The sequence below is a fragment of the Pteropus alecto genome, unplaced genomic scaffold (genome assembly GCF_000325575.1).
Source record: "Pteropus alecto unplaced genomic scaffold, ASM32557v1 scaffold101, whole genome shotgun sequence".
Classification (NCBI taxonomy): domain Eukaryota; kingdom Metazoa; phylum Chordata; class Mammalia; order Chiroptera; family Pteropodidae; genus Pteropus; species Pteropus alecto.
In genome coordinates, this window is record NW_006432945.1 from 12,935,098 (window position 1) to 12,951,713 (window position 16,616).

At 31.9% G+C, this 16,616-nt stretch overlaps 1 protein-coding gene across 1 annotated transcript in view; it reads left to right on the forward strand.

Moving 5' to 3' along the window:
* COP1 (COP1, E3 ubiquitin ligase) overlaps positions 1–16,616 on the forward strand; it is a gene marked incomplete at its 5' end in the record, with an annotated part of 101,619 nt that overhangs the window by 62,593 nt on the left and 22,410 nt on the right. Inside the window, 7 exon segments of the mRNA XM_025044000.1 lie at positions 788–931; positions 3,140–3,248; positions 3,648–3,729; positions 5,028–5,144; positions 13,906–14,023; positions 16,585–16,614; position 16,616. The exon segment at position 16,616 is cut by the window's right edge and continues 82 nt beyond it. Coding sequence (XP_024899768.1) covers positions 788–931; positions 3,140–3,248; positions 3,648–3,729; positions 5,028–5,144; positions 13,906–14,023; positions 16,585–16,614; position 16,616 — 601 coding nt within the window.

Sequence of the window (16,616 nt, forward strand, 5' to 3'; positions counted from 1 at the left end):
TGCTTTGCTTTGAAGTAACTTATTTTAGAACTTGTATAAAAAGTTAGTAAGAGGGGTGAATTCTCACATAACTCTAAAAGGGAGATTTTTGTTTTTTCCCTTGTTTGTGGTATAAGGAATCTGTATTGAGGGTTCATAAGTCAGATCATATTTGATTGGGAGATTAGAAGTGGGGTTGGAGAAACATAATGATAATTTAATGATTCCATTTTTATGTGTATTTTATCCCTTCATCGCCACTCCCTCCCTAATCGATGCAGTAATTTCACTTGAAATGAATTTCACTAATTCATTTATTATAGTGACATTAAATACTGTGAAATTCTGTCATCCCCACAAAATGGTAGGAAGGGGAATAGCTGGAATTTGTGAGAAGACTAATCGGTAATTGTCTTTTGATATATTTTTCATATTGCAAACCATTAAATCTTTCCTCACTACTTTTACAGTATCACTTGTTAGCCTTGACTCTTGGGTAAGTTGTAATGTGGTTACTAAAGCTGAATTGAAAAACATGTCTGGTTTCTAGGAACACAAAAACCATCTATAAGCAGATTCGTGTAGCTATGCACATTTCCCCACTACATGTAATTGGATATGTCTTGATAATGCCTTAATCTGGGCATAGAGCCTAAGAAAATTTGAGGGCATTTCAAGTAGATCTCTTATCCTTGTAGACAGAATCACTTTAGAAACAGAGAAAAGCAAATTCTGAATTGTTGTCATTGAAAACGTCACAAGGATAGGTGACTAGTCTTACTGACCAGGCATATATTTTTTCCCTTAGTATTGAATTTGACCGGGATTGTGACTATTTTGCAATTGCTGGGGTTACAAAGAAGATTAAAGTCTATGAATACGGCACAGTCATTCAGGATGCGGTGGATATTCATTACCCTGAAAATGAAATGACCTGCAATTCCAAAATCAGGTACTTATATTATTTTCTTGGCATAATGCAGTGTGTATATAACAATTAGTATCTATAGGTGGTATGAGTTTATTTTACCTTTCCGTGAGACTCCTTTACTCATTCATGGTGAGCACTATAATTGCCTGCAGAGAATACATCAGAATATCTTTCTTATAGACATTGGTTGCTTTTCCCTTGTGGGGTTTAGTAGTTATTGTTTTTCAGTTTGCCAAATGAAAGTTATTTTTCTTTAACTTTTTCAGGTCTTTGTTGTAGACAGCCTCTCACGGAGTGTTGAATAAAGCATTACTGTAGCCTATGAATAGTGTCTGAAAGTCAGGAATTTTCCGCCTGACATGCACATGTCTCTAAATATTACAGTTGTTTAAAGTTTTAAGAGTTCTTTTCACAAGAATGTTCTGCTTTTCACTGAGGGCATAATATTTAAGTTTCATGTATGAGGGGTTAGAGTTCATGATGAATGCAGTAAAAATACTGCATTTTTAACAGTATTCAAACCAGGACTACTGTTAAAAATGCAGGAATTGGGCCTTATTTCTGGTCTGCACCCCCAAAATCTTAGAGGAATCCTAGAATCTGCATTTTTTAAGTAAGCTCCCTAAACTGGTCTCATGAGCACTGGCTTAAAAGAGAATGATGTAAGGAAATCATCTAATAAATTTATTTAGAACTTCGAACATCCTTGTCATCCTAGTCATCCTTGTACCTTATTTATCTGAATGAATGATATATATAATATGTGCGTATATGCTCATTTTAATAATGTTAATAATATAGCAAGTATTAGTCTTTATATAATATAATTTTCTTTTTGTTTTCTAATTAGTTCATAAAAATGCGGGCCTGATAATTTGTGAGCTTGCTCATTCATCAGTGGTGCTCATCATTGAGAATCTTATAGTTGTCCTAAGTGGGACAACACCAACATGAGTAAGATAAAACTTTATCGAATTCTTATGTGGCAGGTATTGTCCTAAATGCTTTGTCTTAAGCAGAGCTATGAGGTAGTTCTACCTTTATTGCCCTATTTTATACACAAGGAAGTTGAAGCACAGAAAAGTTAGTTAACTTGCTTAAGATTGCACAGCTAGTCTTTGGTGGACCCAGGATTTAGAGTTAGTTTGGTTCCAAAGTATGTGCTTTTAAGCATTTCATGCTACTCGTTTATAAAATGGAGGCCATAAGAGTAAGACTTATTTTATAAATTGTATTTTAAGTAAATCCACATAATGCAGTCCTTTATGGCACCTTGGAAGTGGAGGAGGCCATTCAAGGCAGGAAGCTATGGCCTCAGAGCTGAAAGGATCAGTCTGCAAGCATGCCTAAAACCAATTTGGAGCACACCAATAATGCAAGTGAAGTATGTTACCCAAAGCAGATTTGGAATTTGAGCTCAGATTGTATAAACCCAGAATCTAGCTCTTAAGTGTTCTATGTAATTTCTCCCAGAAATTCTAGTAAGTATATTTAAACGTGCAAATAAATTCTTCCAATCTCTGAAACTTAGCATGCAACTAGTAGAAAGCAAAAAACTTATGTTCATATCCTTGGAAGTAATCTAGATTAATTGTTTTCAAAGTGGCCTCTTCCTTAATATGCATTAGATTAACTATATTCATGATTCACATATGTGTCTCACCAAAAGCATACATTTTTAGATGTTGCATTCTCAATTTTGGAGCACTCGAGAATAGCAGAAACCATACATGTTAACAGTTTAATACTCACTGTTAAATGCTTCAGTCATAAGCTTCTATTAGTTAAGATATTTTGGATGTAAACCAAAACTCAGTTTGAACTAGTTTATTAATTTACATGACTTGGCACAACTGCATCTGGGTCCTAAACAATCTGATTAGGTTTCTGTCATCCTGCCCCGGCATGCTTTGTTCCCCTTGGCCTCTATCGTCTTCACCGTTAGGCTTATCCTCCTCATGTATCAAAGATGGCATGTGGTGGCTTTAGGCTCATATCCATTTTTCAAACTAGTGATCAGAGGGAACAGTGGTAAGGGTCATTACTTGGTAATTCCAATAGAAAAATCTGGAGATTATTTGATACGTTTCTTTCAAGATGCTGTGAGCAGAAAAATCATGAACTTATGTAGAACACTTTAAAGGAGTTCTAATCTTTGTTAACACATCAAAACCCTTTCTATCCACTTATTTATATACATAAAGTAAGGCTGAACTGTATTTCTTTCAGCTGTATCAGTTGGAGTAGTTACCATAAGAACCTGCTAGCCAGCAGTGATTATGAAGGCACTGTCATCCTGTGGGATGGATTCACAGGACAGAGGTCAAAGGTCTATCAGGTAAATAAGGATACTAGTTATGTGTTTTAAGAATCACATTTCTTACTTTTCTTAATAATTGTAGAGCTTTATATACTTTATAATTACAAATTGAAAGTTACTATTTAGCATTTTTTTTATATCTGTGTAATACCAAAGAATGCCTTCTGAAGCACCTCCTCAGACTTTTGCATTGTAGAATGTATTAGATGATTTCCCAAAAGCAGTAATTTTAGTAAATGCATCTATCAGAAGTTTGGGGACTACTTTACATCTCTTTTGTTTTCATAGCTTGTTCTCTCTCCCTCCCACCATAGCCATAAATTGGTATCAAGGTTGGTTTTTGTTTGTTTGTTTTGCTTTATTTATTTTAAGATCTATATTCTGTCTGAGACTACTTTATCTTTCTTCTACATCCAGGAACATGAGAAGAGATGTTGGAGTGTCGACTTTAATTTGATGGATCCTAAACTCTTGGCCTCAGGTTCTGATGATGCAAAAGGTACTATTTGAATCTCCCCCCTCCCTTTTATTGCTTTTAGTGTTAGAGATGCAGATATTTATTGAAACCCATAGCAATCCTTTGTAATTACTGATCATTCTTAAAAATAACCTGAGCACAAAAGTCTCTGTCTTTTGGAATGAAAGAAAAACAGATGTACAGCATGTTCATTAAAATGTTTTTTAGATTCGTGCCACATGGTAACATTTTTATAACCAATTTCTTAATATATACCATTGAATGAATTTTCTTTTTTGTTGAAACATTTAGACATCCCTGCATTCATAATTATATTAAGTTTCTAATGTATAATAAAATCTTTTAATAAAGTTTATCATGTTTCAAGGCAAAAATTCTACATCTCTTTCTACCAATTTAATGGACATCTCTCTTCTGTTTTTTCTTGTATGTTTATCATTACTATTCGTTCTTCTCTGTTATCCTTACCGTCCTGTTGGCCTGGTTCTTCTCACCATTAGATCTATAAAGTCCTGTTAACAGATTTCTTTTGCCTTAGAGTTAGTAGCCTTAATTTCTTTGTCTTTTCCTTTTTTGCATGTAACTTCCAGAAGGTAATTGTTGGAACCATTTTTACTTTTTTTCATTCCTGTTTACAGATTACTGTATTAGTATTTCTAAAAAGATTATAAAATTTTACTGTGCCTCCATCCCTAATATTGGTTTTTAACCCCAAAGGCACATTTGAATTACCCAGAGAACTTTAAAAAAAAAATCGCTAATACCTAGACCTACCTCATCTGGGTATTGTCCTAGATGGGACATTGGGACTGATTTTTGCTGTTATTGTTAATGTTTGTTATTAATTCTGTTATGCAACCAGGATTGTTACTTACGTCCTGAAAATGCATTTTATGTGTGTATTCTAGTGTCAACCAAGACATTTTTGTTTAAAATGACTTGACAGTTGCTCTGGTCCTTACAAGATAATAGCTCACTTTTCGACTTCTGCTTTCATATCTGACCTGCTCTGATCAGTGAGCTTTCTACTCCCTTATCATTACAAATCTCAGTTTATAACACTGGAATGAACTTAGTTGTGGGCCTCTATTATGAGATTGTTACCTCTCATTTTACATTGATCATCTGTATTGTTTTCTGACTTTGAAACTAAGCTCTCTTGATTATTCAGTTGTTGTTCACTTTAAACATTTTTCATCCTAGTAAGCCAAAATACTTTAGCACAAAAACACAGCTGTAGCAATAAGCAAACTTTCTAGGTTACAGAAGCATTTGCTAGTGTACTGTTTATTTCCTTTTTTTTTATTCTTTACTTTCAGTGAAGCTGTGGTCTACCAACTTAGACAACTCAGTGGCAAGCATTGAGGCGAAGGCTAATGTGTGTTGTGTTAAATTTAGCCCCTCTTCAAGATACCATTTGGCTTTTGGCTGTGCAGGTAAGAAATGAAAGCAGATTTATCTTCTTTTGATGCTGGTTGAGTATCATATCTAGGATAGAAGGCCATTTTACAACGAGTCATTTTCTTTGTAGGTTTAAATTTTGTTTCCATATATTTAAATTTTATAAACTCTAAATTAGAAGTATGCAGTATGCTATCATTACTCATTTATTACTGTGCTTCATTTCAGTATTTTGTCACCATTGTTTAAAACAGAGATGGGTTTGTTGATTGTTTTTGTCGTTCATCTAGTCTGCGTGCATGAATTAGTGCTTATGTAGTCATAATTGTTTAAACAATTAAACTATATTGTACAGACATAGGAATCTTTTTGTTTTTTATTAAAGAAAACCAGTTAATTCCTTCAACAGTTATTGACTGAGTACCTACTATGCACAGATTACCCACCTAGGGGCAGTAAATAAGACACTTAAAATCTTATATCATGTAGTGCATACTAACATGATATTACTCAAAAAGTTAGCTATTGTTATAATAGCAAAAAATTTTTTGCTACAGTATTTTTCTTCACTAGGGTGCTTCCGGCAGTCCAAATTGTTGTACCGTCATAATTACTATTAGTGCCTTCTTTTATTCTCAAAAATGTCATGGGGCAGATAAGTCATAGGGCTCACCCTACTCTTAGTTACTTTGTCTTCTGTATCTGTTTTCTTCCCTTGGATATTTTCTAAAACAGTAAACACCTGTAATTTAACTTCTACATTGTGAAATCTCCTTGATTCTTTTTTTTATTAATAATCTTAGTTTTTTTAAAGATAAGCTAGCATATCATGAGCACAGTAACACCTTTTAAAAAGGAAAAAAGCACAATTAACTCTTAATTTGTCATTACAATTTTTCCTGTTTCAACTTATTTATTTCGCTTGTATGCTGACATAATTTCATAGTCAAATTTAAGGTGGGTATGGAATAGCTTGTATATGTGGTTAGAATTCTCTCTTCATTAGCATCTAGAACGGTTTTTCATGATTAAGTGCTATTTTCCATTCGAACCTACTACTCCCTTATTTAAATTTCTGTTTTATCACTGACTAGAAATGTGACCTTGGGCAAGTTGATTAACTTTGCTCTCCAAGTTCCTTATCCTTAAAATAGAGATAGCCCTTTGATGCTCCTATGAGGATTATGAAAGATAGATGCTGTATGTAAAGCTTTAATAACATGGTACTCAGTAATTGTTCAGTTATTTTCATTATTAACATTTTATAATATGTTTAAGTAATGTAGTTTCATTGTGTTTCTATGTTCTATTTTATAAACATATATTGGCCATCATTTATGAATAGAAGTTATCAGTATTTAATATATACAAATGCAAAGTATGAGCATCTTCAAAACTTCTTCTTCCTGGAAAAGGGAAACCTACTTTAAAAATGCTTCAGCTGTCTGGCAGGTAGTTTTCTCCCCACTGCTCTTAATTTTCATGTATTTCTTAGTTAATTCTTATATTTACTTTTTGATGTAATCTTTATGATTTACATTTTATCATTTCTAGAGAAATTCTTTTGGAATCCTTATCTGAATCACATTTACTTATTTATCCATTCATTCATTCATTTAAATTTATTTTTAAAACACTGACATTATTAAGATAGTGTGTCTTCCTACACAGTTACATGGGGTATTTTTATGTTTCTTTGGATTATTTTCTGTTTTTCAATGAGATTTTATAGTTTACTTCATTTAGGTCCTGGTTAATTTTTTTCTATGTATGTTAAAATTTTTGTTAACTATTTTAAATAAAATATTTTTTTTTCATTCAGGTACTATTTGCTAAAAGTAGATAAAACTATAGATATTTGGATATTTGTATTATACTTAATCACCTCATACATTTTTCTTATTAAATCTAGTAGGTTTTTAGTAGTCTTTTGGATTATCTATACTTGATAGCAGCCAAAAGTGATGGTTGTATTTCTTTTCCGTGATTTATATTACATTCTCCTCTTATAAGGCAGTGTCATATGATACTAGTGATAGTTACTTGCCCCATCTATTTCATTTAGTTGAGTGGGCTTTAGTATTTTGCTATTTAGAATATCTAATTTTAAAAAATAGTCTTATTAAATTTAAAGGGTTTTTTTTTTTTACTGTTTCTCGGGAGCAACTTAAGTATTTTATCAAGTGCCTTTTCAGCATCAGTTGTTATAATCATATGGCTTAATTTGTTGACATAACGAATTATACATTTTCGGATATTGAATTATATTTATTTTTAGATTACACCTTGCTTGAGCATAATGTGGAATTCTTTTGACAAATTGTTGCATTTTATTGCTAGTGTTTTTACATCTTTATGCATAAATTGCTTATAATTCTTATTGTTTCCTTTTTAACCATTTTTAATATTAATGTTTTATAATTTTCAGTATACAGGTCTTGAACTTCTGTTGTTAAATTTATTCCTAAGTATTTTATAGTTTTATTATGAATGGAATTGTTTTAATTTTATTTTTGGATTTTTGTTGCTAATGTACAGAAATAAAATCAGTTTTTGTATATCGATCTAGCATTCCTCTGTCTTGCTACTCTTGTGTATTTTTTCTCATTTTATTGTGCATTTCTTTGGATTGTCTACATTTAGGATTATATCAATCTGTGAATTCAACTATTTTATTTCTTCCTTTACTATGTTAATGCCTTTTTGCTTTATTGTGTGAGCTTAAAGCTTATGTACAATGTTGAATGTAAGTAGCAGAAGGGACTTCCTTATCTTGGGGGAGGAACATTCAGTCTTTCATAGTTGTGTGATATTAGCTGTAAGTTTTTTGTAGATATAGCCTTTATAAAGTTGCGTTTTCTTCTCTTCCTAGTTCGCTAAGACTATTATGAATGAGTGTTGGATTTTGTTACATGCTTTTTCTGACTCTATTAAGATGATCTGGTTTATGTTCTTTATCGTAATAACATGGGTTATTTCTCTTTTTTATGTTAAACTAACCTTCTATTTCTGGCAAAAATCTCTCTTGGCCATGGAATCAGATCCTTTTTATATGTTACTGGATTTAGTTTGCTAATATTTTAAGTATTTTTTGGTATTTGTCTGTACCTTTTTTTCCTTAGGATGTTTTCTGGCTTCAATAGCAAAGTACTATAGTTGGAAAGTGTTTTTCCCTTTGTTCACTGAATGAGTTTGTGAAGAATTGGTATTCTTTAAATATTTACAGAATTTATTAGTGAAACCATCTGGACTTGAATTTGTAATTCAGTTTCTTTGCTTTTCTAAGTCTATTTAGGTTTTCTATTTCTGCCTGAAGTCAGTTTTGGTACTTATTGTCTTATCTAGGTATTTGCAAAGTAAATTTTTCTAATTTGTTAGCATAAAGTTGCTTATAACATTCTCTTGCAATCATTTTAATTTCCATAATGTTACTTAATAAGGTTCCTTCTTTTATTCCTGACTGGTTATTTGTGTCTTAATCTTCTTCATCAGTCTAATTATCTTTAAGTTTCTTCAAAGGGAGTGTGTGTGTGTGTGAGAGAGAATGTTCTTACCCAAACTTGTTGGAAGGGTTGGGGATCTGTAGGCTGAACCTCCTGGATTGACTGTTAGCTTACTGTGAGTATAGGTAGGCCAAGAGAGCTGTTCTTTCTTTCTCAGCCATTGGAACTATTGAGATCAAGATCTGTTGAGATCAAGAACATGATGCCATTGCTGTAATCAGGGGCTCAGAAATCTTTCAGTGTAACTGCCACAAAGCTAGAGACTGGACACTGGGACACTACAACAGAGAACTTCCCCATCTTTACAGTGATGCTCGCAACAGAAATAATCCAAAGCAGCATGATCACAAAATTTCTATCTTTCAAGCGCATCCCATTAGTGGAGTCTAATTCACATCTAGAGGCATAACTGCATGGGAATCTGGGACAATATAGATTTTTGCTTTACATCTTCCACAGGCTATAAATACCATAAGGTGGTGAGAAGAAATGCTGCTGTCATTAGCCCTGTTTAGCACAGTGAGATTTGATATGATTTAAGGACTTATTTTTTGGCTTTGAAAAAGGGGTTAGCATTAGAGCATGGCATTAACGAAGCCAATAATCCTTACTTTATTCATTTTCTTTAATTGTACTCATGCTGACTGAAACATGTCTTTAATCATAAGAAAAACCTTTACTTCTAGAAAACAATGGTTAATGTCAAATCATCTTCACTTAGAATTTAAACATTTCTTAGAATGTAGACGATTAGCTAAATGTTTCTCTTTAAATTGTAAAACAATCACTCTTTAGTTGTACTGTTTTGCCACTGAGAGCAGTACAGTCATATTCATGAGGTTGCTTATTAAGTATTATTTATAATGACGAATTGGACATTAGGAATGAGCTGTCTGTTTTTAAACATTGCTTTTGGAATTATGAAAAATAGATAATTGGTATGTGAACTACCTACAAATTACAGTTTGACTTCCTGTTGCAAGGGCATTGTGGATCCCCCCTTGAGCAGTGATGCATCATACTAATTCTAAGCTTCCCTGCCTACCTTCATTTTGATCTTATATTTCCTTTTCGTACAATGAATTTATTTCTCTCTTTGTGCTTTCATTTAATTGTTTTTCACCCTTTACTGTAATATAACATCCCTAGTTGGATTTTTTTATTTTTTATTTTTTTTTACTAGAGCTTGTAGCATGAAAAGTTTCTTGAGGTAGACTGAAAATTCACAAGCATTTCTGTTAAAATGTCAAATCCTAAGTTATAGTCCCCTTGATAATAGACAGGGAATTTTAAACTACCTTTTTGTGGTTAATATCGAGAAAAAGGCTTTAAATTTTATTTTAAACTAATTAAAATCTATTCTTATGCCTCGATATTATCTGAAGCATGCTTTTACCAGATGAGAAGATAATATCTTTAACATAAGGGTAAAGGTGTTTATTGTCTGTTACTTATTTAACCAGGATGTATTTGTGTTGTGTAGAAAAGATAGAAAAACAATTTGTCCTCTCTAAAGTCAGTTTGGGAGAGCATTGAGAGACTAAAGTAAATAGAATTATTAGTGATCTGTTTGTTGTTTTAATAAAATGTTAGAGTCGCTTGCATGTCATCTTGAAGCATCTTACAATTTTTAAAACTAATTAGTGTAACAGATAAGAAATATAGGTACTCTTAAGGTGTTCTCTTCAAAATAATAACAGATTTCCCCCCTCCCAGAAATTAGTGATATAAATCAAATATAAAATTAGCGTAATTCTGATTCAGGAGTGGCATTTATGCTAATAACATATTCATTGAGAAGGAATAATGTTTCTAGAACAAACAAACAGTAATTCTGAAGTATTCTGTTTAAGTTATCAGTAAACATTTTTAGTTTTGGTTACTGTAAACTCTTTGTTACTGTCAGTAAACTAATCAGTTCACCATTTACTCTCCCATTTTTAATACTTTTTGTTATTTGGCATATAACTCTTAGTCTTCAAAGGGAGAAAAAACCTTTTGAGGAGGGTGGGGTTAGTTGATGAACTTATATTTAAATATCAGTTTAACTTCTCAACCTAAAGTTTTCAGTGGCTTCTCATTGCTTAAAGAATATAGATTAATTCTGGGTCCTCCATGATCAGCTTCAGTATTTCTTATAAGTGACTCATGTTGTTTACTCTGAAAATCTTCACTCAAAAGAATTTTTATAAAGCTTCTTCTTCCATAAAGATTTCTTGATTCTTAGTAAAGCTATCTGAGGCTTACATACGCATTATTGATTTTTAAATATTTACATACATTTAAAATTATTTATAATTATACAAATAGTGCAATATTATATCTTCATTTTCAACTTTCATATGTTACAGGTAAAACTTAAGTTCCCCTAGATTAAACGTTATTAAATTACCTCCTCACAGGTACTGTAGTTAATAGTTTTACAGGTTTCTTTCCATAGATAGCATTTATTGAGGAGGAGGCCAATAAATATTTTTCTTTATTTAGAACAATATATATATGACCAACTACACTATATAAAACATGCAAATTTAGAATATCTTGAGATCTCCAAAGTCAGTTGATGGACTACTTTCCACTTTCCACCCTCCACCCCCAACATCACTGTCACCAAGTATAATTAATACCTTTAAACTTAACAAGTTGATGTTTAGTTTAAGGAGCTATGAAACCTAATTTAATTCTTGTTATAGAGTTAACATGGAGAAACTTGAATAAGGTAGATATATGTTTGGGGTGTCTTTTACTATATTTTCCCATCTTATTTAAGTAATGGTAAACATTTTAGGTTTGTTAGGCTTATAGATCTGCCTTGCTTTTATATAGTAGTTGCTAGTGGAGGTAATGTCTTTTTCTTCACATTTAAATAAATTGAATTTCTGAATATTTATCTAATAAATCTTGATTAAAAATGCAGCATTCTGGACATGTGTTTCAGTTATCTATACTACATAGATAACAGGAGAAAAAGTGACTATCAAGGACATTTTATTTTCAAATTTCTCAGTAGTTCGAACTCTAATGGAAGTGGCATACATAAGCCAGTATTCAAGAAACAAATTATTCTATTACTTTTTCATAAATAAAATATACTTTTGAGGGTGCTAGAATCTAAAATCTTTGAAGCACCTACTAAATCTTTTATCTCTTAATGTCTGTCTTGCCTTCCAGCCTGTAAATAACACCCTAGCTAAATCTTTTAAAAAATGGGCTTCACAAGATATTTTATATATTAAATGCAGAGATATTTTAAAGTCAGTCTTCTTTTATTCAGCTGTTACTAATATAACAGACATCAAAATCCATTTTTTGAAACTAATATTGAGTAATTACTACAAACACTTAGGAAGTATGAAATATATAGTATGATTTCAAGGGAAGCCATTAAAATAATAGAACCAAAGTACAGAATCCAAACTATTATTGAGATAGGGGCGAGGAATGAAATATTTGGTTAATCAAAAAGAAAGCAAGAAAATGAAGGGGGAAAAAAACAGAAAACTTGGGATAATTTTTTTAAAAAGCTCATAGAAATTCAAATATTCTAATCATAGTAAGTGAAAATGGCTTAATGGGTCCAAATAAAAGGCAAGGATTAACAGAATAGTTAAAATGTTCAAAATGCAATACTATACTACATTTAAAACAAGGATAAGCAAAGGTAAATGAAAACAGTTTTATTTTGGCACAAGAGTCGATAGACTGGTGAAACAGAAGCGTAAACAGACCCACAAGTATGTGTATATCTGATACCTGGCAAAGATCATATTGCATAGGAGTTCGGGAAATATGGAATTTTCATACTCAGAAAATTAGTATGGGAAAATTATATTGTAATTCTGTCTCACGCAGTACACAATATCAATTCCAGGCGATTGACCTAAATGTGAATAGCAAAACTATAAATCATTTAGAAGATAATATAAGAGAATATCTTCATGATCTTGTGGCAGGGAATGTTTAAGATAAAAAAAAAGTATAAACAGTAAATGAAAAATGGATAAATTTGGCTATAATAAGATTTAAGACTTTAGTTCATCAAATAATACCTGAAAGAAATAATTTTTAAAAAGTCATTAAATTGGGGGAAGATATTTAGAACACATAAATGACTAAATATTAGTATACAGAATGCACAAAGAACTCTTTCTCATAAATAAGAAAATGATAAATATACTCTACAGCCTTCTTGCTCAGAGTGTAGTCTGCCCCACATTGAGAGCCTGGAAATAAACCCCAGAACTATCCTGTATTGCTGGTGGAAATGTAAAATGGTATAGACAGCAGTTTATCAGTTTCTTAAAAAGTTTAACACAAAATTATCACATGATGCTGTGATTACACACTCTAGATATCTACCCAGGATCTGAATACATGTCCACACAAAGACTTGAATGTGATTGTTCATAGCAGCATTATTCATGATACCAAATAAAAGGGGGGAAGGGACAAATATTCATCAGATGGTAGGTGGATAGACAAATGTGGTATATCCATACAGTGGATATTATTCAGCAATAAAAAAGAATGAACTGGTGACACATGTTAAAACAAGGATGAACTTCAAAAACATGTGAAGTGTAAGTAGCCATACATTGAAGGCACACACTGTAATGATTCCATTTATATTAATTGTCCAGAAAAGGCAGATTCACAGACAGATAGACAGACAGATATAGTGATTATCTAGGGCAGTGGGTGATAAATGAGCATGTGGGATCTTATTGGGATGAGAAAATGTTCTGTAACTAATTTATGGTCATGGTTGCCCCACTTCGGAAATTTAATGAAAACGTTGAATTTTATACTTAGTTTTTATTATATGTCTCAAGTACAATGTCTCTCAAGAAAGTCCTTTTTAAAAAGCAAATGTGAAGAATGAAATTATATAGCATTATGTTTAGCCAGAGCCCCAAATATTTATATTACCTTTTTTGTAAAATCATCAAAATGTAAGAATTCATTTTAAAATTTGCAGTTACTTTGAACCCTGATACTCTGTTTCTAGAGCCAGAATCACAGGAAATGTCATTGGAACTCCCCTTCAAACTGACAATGGCATATGTATATCTGTACACTTTTTAATGCAACCATATTTTACTAGGTTCAAAAAAGAAAACCTACTGTATCTTCCTTATCTTTGAAAATGAATCATAGCCCTTAGTTTTTTGGCTGTTATAAGTTTGACATAGTCTGTGAAACATTTGATGAAAACACCAAAACTAATTAAAATTAGCTTTGCTTTCCATTTCTTCATTTACTAATTTTTCTTTTTGTTTCTCTTTGTTTTTAGATCACTGTGTCCACTACTATGATCTTCGTAACACTAAACAGCCAATCATGGTGTTCAAAGGACACCGAAAAGCAGTTTCTTATGCAAAGTTTGTGAGTGGTGAGGAAATCGTCTCTGCGTGAGTATTACTCCCTTCAGACATTGAACCTAACACAGAACTCTGTCATCATCTACCAGTTTGTAATGTCACTTCAACATGGATATTTATAAAGAGTTGACACTGTGGTGTACGCACTTTTTCTCAAAGAGTAGATTTTTATAACATGTCTAAAACATATGTATATTCTAGTCTGTGTTGCTCACTTTTATATCTTATTTATGAATAAAATCCTGATGATATTAGTTTTTAATGTTGTCCCCTTAAATATTTGAACTTCAGACTGGATTTCAGCCACTGCTTCTCCTTGAGAAGAGAGAAACAACATGGTTGATGGAATAGAAGTGTTTTATTTAAGTCAACTAATGTTATTCTATAACTACATTGCAGTACAAGAGTAGCATTTTTGGTTTAAAGTACTATTTGGTTGACTTTTTTGATTCCATGTTACATGATTTCCCTATGCTTTCATGGCGAATTTTAAATATCTTTTGAAAGTTACTTTCTGAGAATGAGTACTTATACCCGACAGATATACTTTGAGAAGCCTTCTGAACTAGAGAATCATAATATAAGCTTTTAGTAGCCTTTTATTTTGTTTGAAGAAAATAAGATGTCAACCAGATAAATAAGTCTCAATTCTCAAAATATTACTGACAAAGCTCTTCTAACAGAGGCAGTCCGTTCTTTCTGTGATCTATTTCATAGTTCTCTTTATTTTTATATTACCCTAATTAATACCCCATTCTTAATTTCTCTTTTTCATACCATTTTTTCTCAAGCTTAATGATATATTGTTTTCTTCTTTTCACTTAGTTTCTGATCTCTTAGGAGATTATTAATGCCAGTGCCTTATACTTGGTATTTCCTACTGCGTCAGCCTTCATACTGGTTGTCCTAGATAAGAACTCGGTAATATGAATAGATTTAGCAAGGTAATTTGAATTGAGTTAAAAAAAGGGAACAGAAGAAAATGGAAACTGAGCTTTACAAGGGGAGGTAGTGTGGAGGATAATTGGTTCACAAATCTAAAGTGGTAACCAGTCCAAAAGTATGATATAATTAGGGGTAATAATGGGAAGTGAATAATTAAAATTTTATTCAGATTCAAATATGGATGATAGATTATATGGCAAAAATATTTTTCTTTGATTTTGGATTTATAAGTGTTGAATTAGGTTTCAGCTAGTTGAAGTACATGTCTGCATGATTTTATACATCGGAGATCTGAGTTGGCCGTTATTAAGGTGGATGTGTACTTCCACAAATTTTTATTATTTTTTACAAATCATGATTTTTCTCTTGGACATATTGGAGTTCAGAAGTATTTAGAACAAATTCATCCAAAAATACATTTGGAAACAGCAAAAAATAATATTAAAATAAACACATATTATCTCTGAATTCTTGGCCAATTAAAAAAATATATATATATATATACATAAAGGGATATTCAGTGCAACACTGTTGAGCAAAAAAAACATTTAAAACAAAATTAATATCTAAGAATAGATGTTATGTAGAAAAATAATGAGAAGCAACAGAGAGGTATTTAGATTTTGGAATTCGGCCTCTGAAATAAGACAGTTTCAATTTTGGCTCTACTGTTTTCTAGATATGGTACCTTGAAAATGTCCCTAACCTTCTAAATCTCAGTTTCTCATTTTTAAATGGAGCTAATAATAGTACTAATCTTATGTGGAGGTTCTTTAAATAAAATAATGTATGTAGAACATTTATCATAGTGCCTTATTCTGTGAATGTTTGAGTAAGAAAAACTGATTTATTGTGTAGTCATTAATAAAAATATAGAAATGAGTTATTTTAGAGAAAAATGTGAAACAAATTATTGAATGTGAGGGAGCAGCAATTGACAAAATAATGTGAATGATATGATCCAGTTTTTGTAACAGAAAGTGAAGAACAAAACATGGTGTTCTAGTCAAGCCCTAAGATTGTCTCTGTATGATAGGATTACCAGTGGCTTCAGTATTCATATATTCTTTGGTAAATAACTTCATTTGCATATTATTTCAGTAAGATAAACTACTTTATATAAACCATACAGCTACTCATAGTATTCCACACGCGTCAGTACACCTAAGCTGTGAAAATAGTTTATATTCAGTATAGCAATACAATTCAACAGTTAAAAAGAAAACAAGGTGGAACAATTGTATCACTGAAATTAAGCACAACTCCCAGCAGAGCTTTCTCGTCATTTGTGATGATGGTATCGTGGTACCAATGACTAATGTTTATTAAGCACTTCCTGTATGCCCAGGGACTAATGAAAGCACTTTAAATGAATTGATTTTCACAATATTTTATAGGATTCATCTAATTCTAAAAGGTAGGAATTATTATACTTTACATTTAACTGATGGAAAAGAAAACAGGCCAGAGAGGTTATATAACTTTCCCAAGGTCAAAAGCAAATTAATGGCATATTGAGCATTCTAATTCAGCCTGGCTCAAGATTCTGCATTTATAACCACCAAACTTGATTGCCTCTAATTCGTAGTGATGAGTTTCATGCCTTGAAATCTTAAATGTGTTCTAACGTTTTGTGTTTACCTTAGCTCAACGGATAGCCAGCTAAAGCTGTGGAATG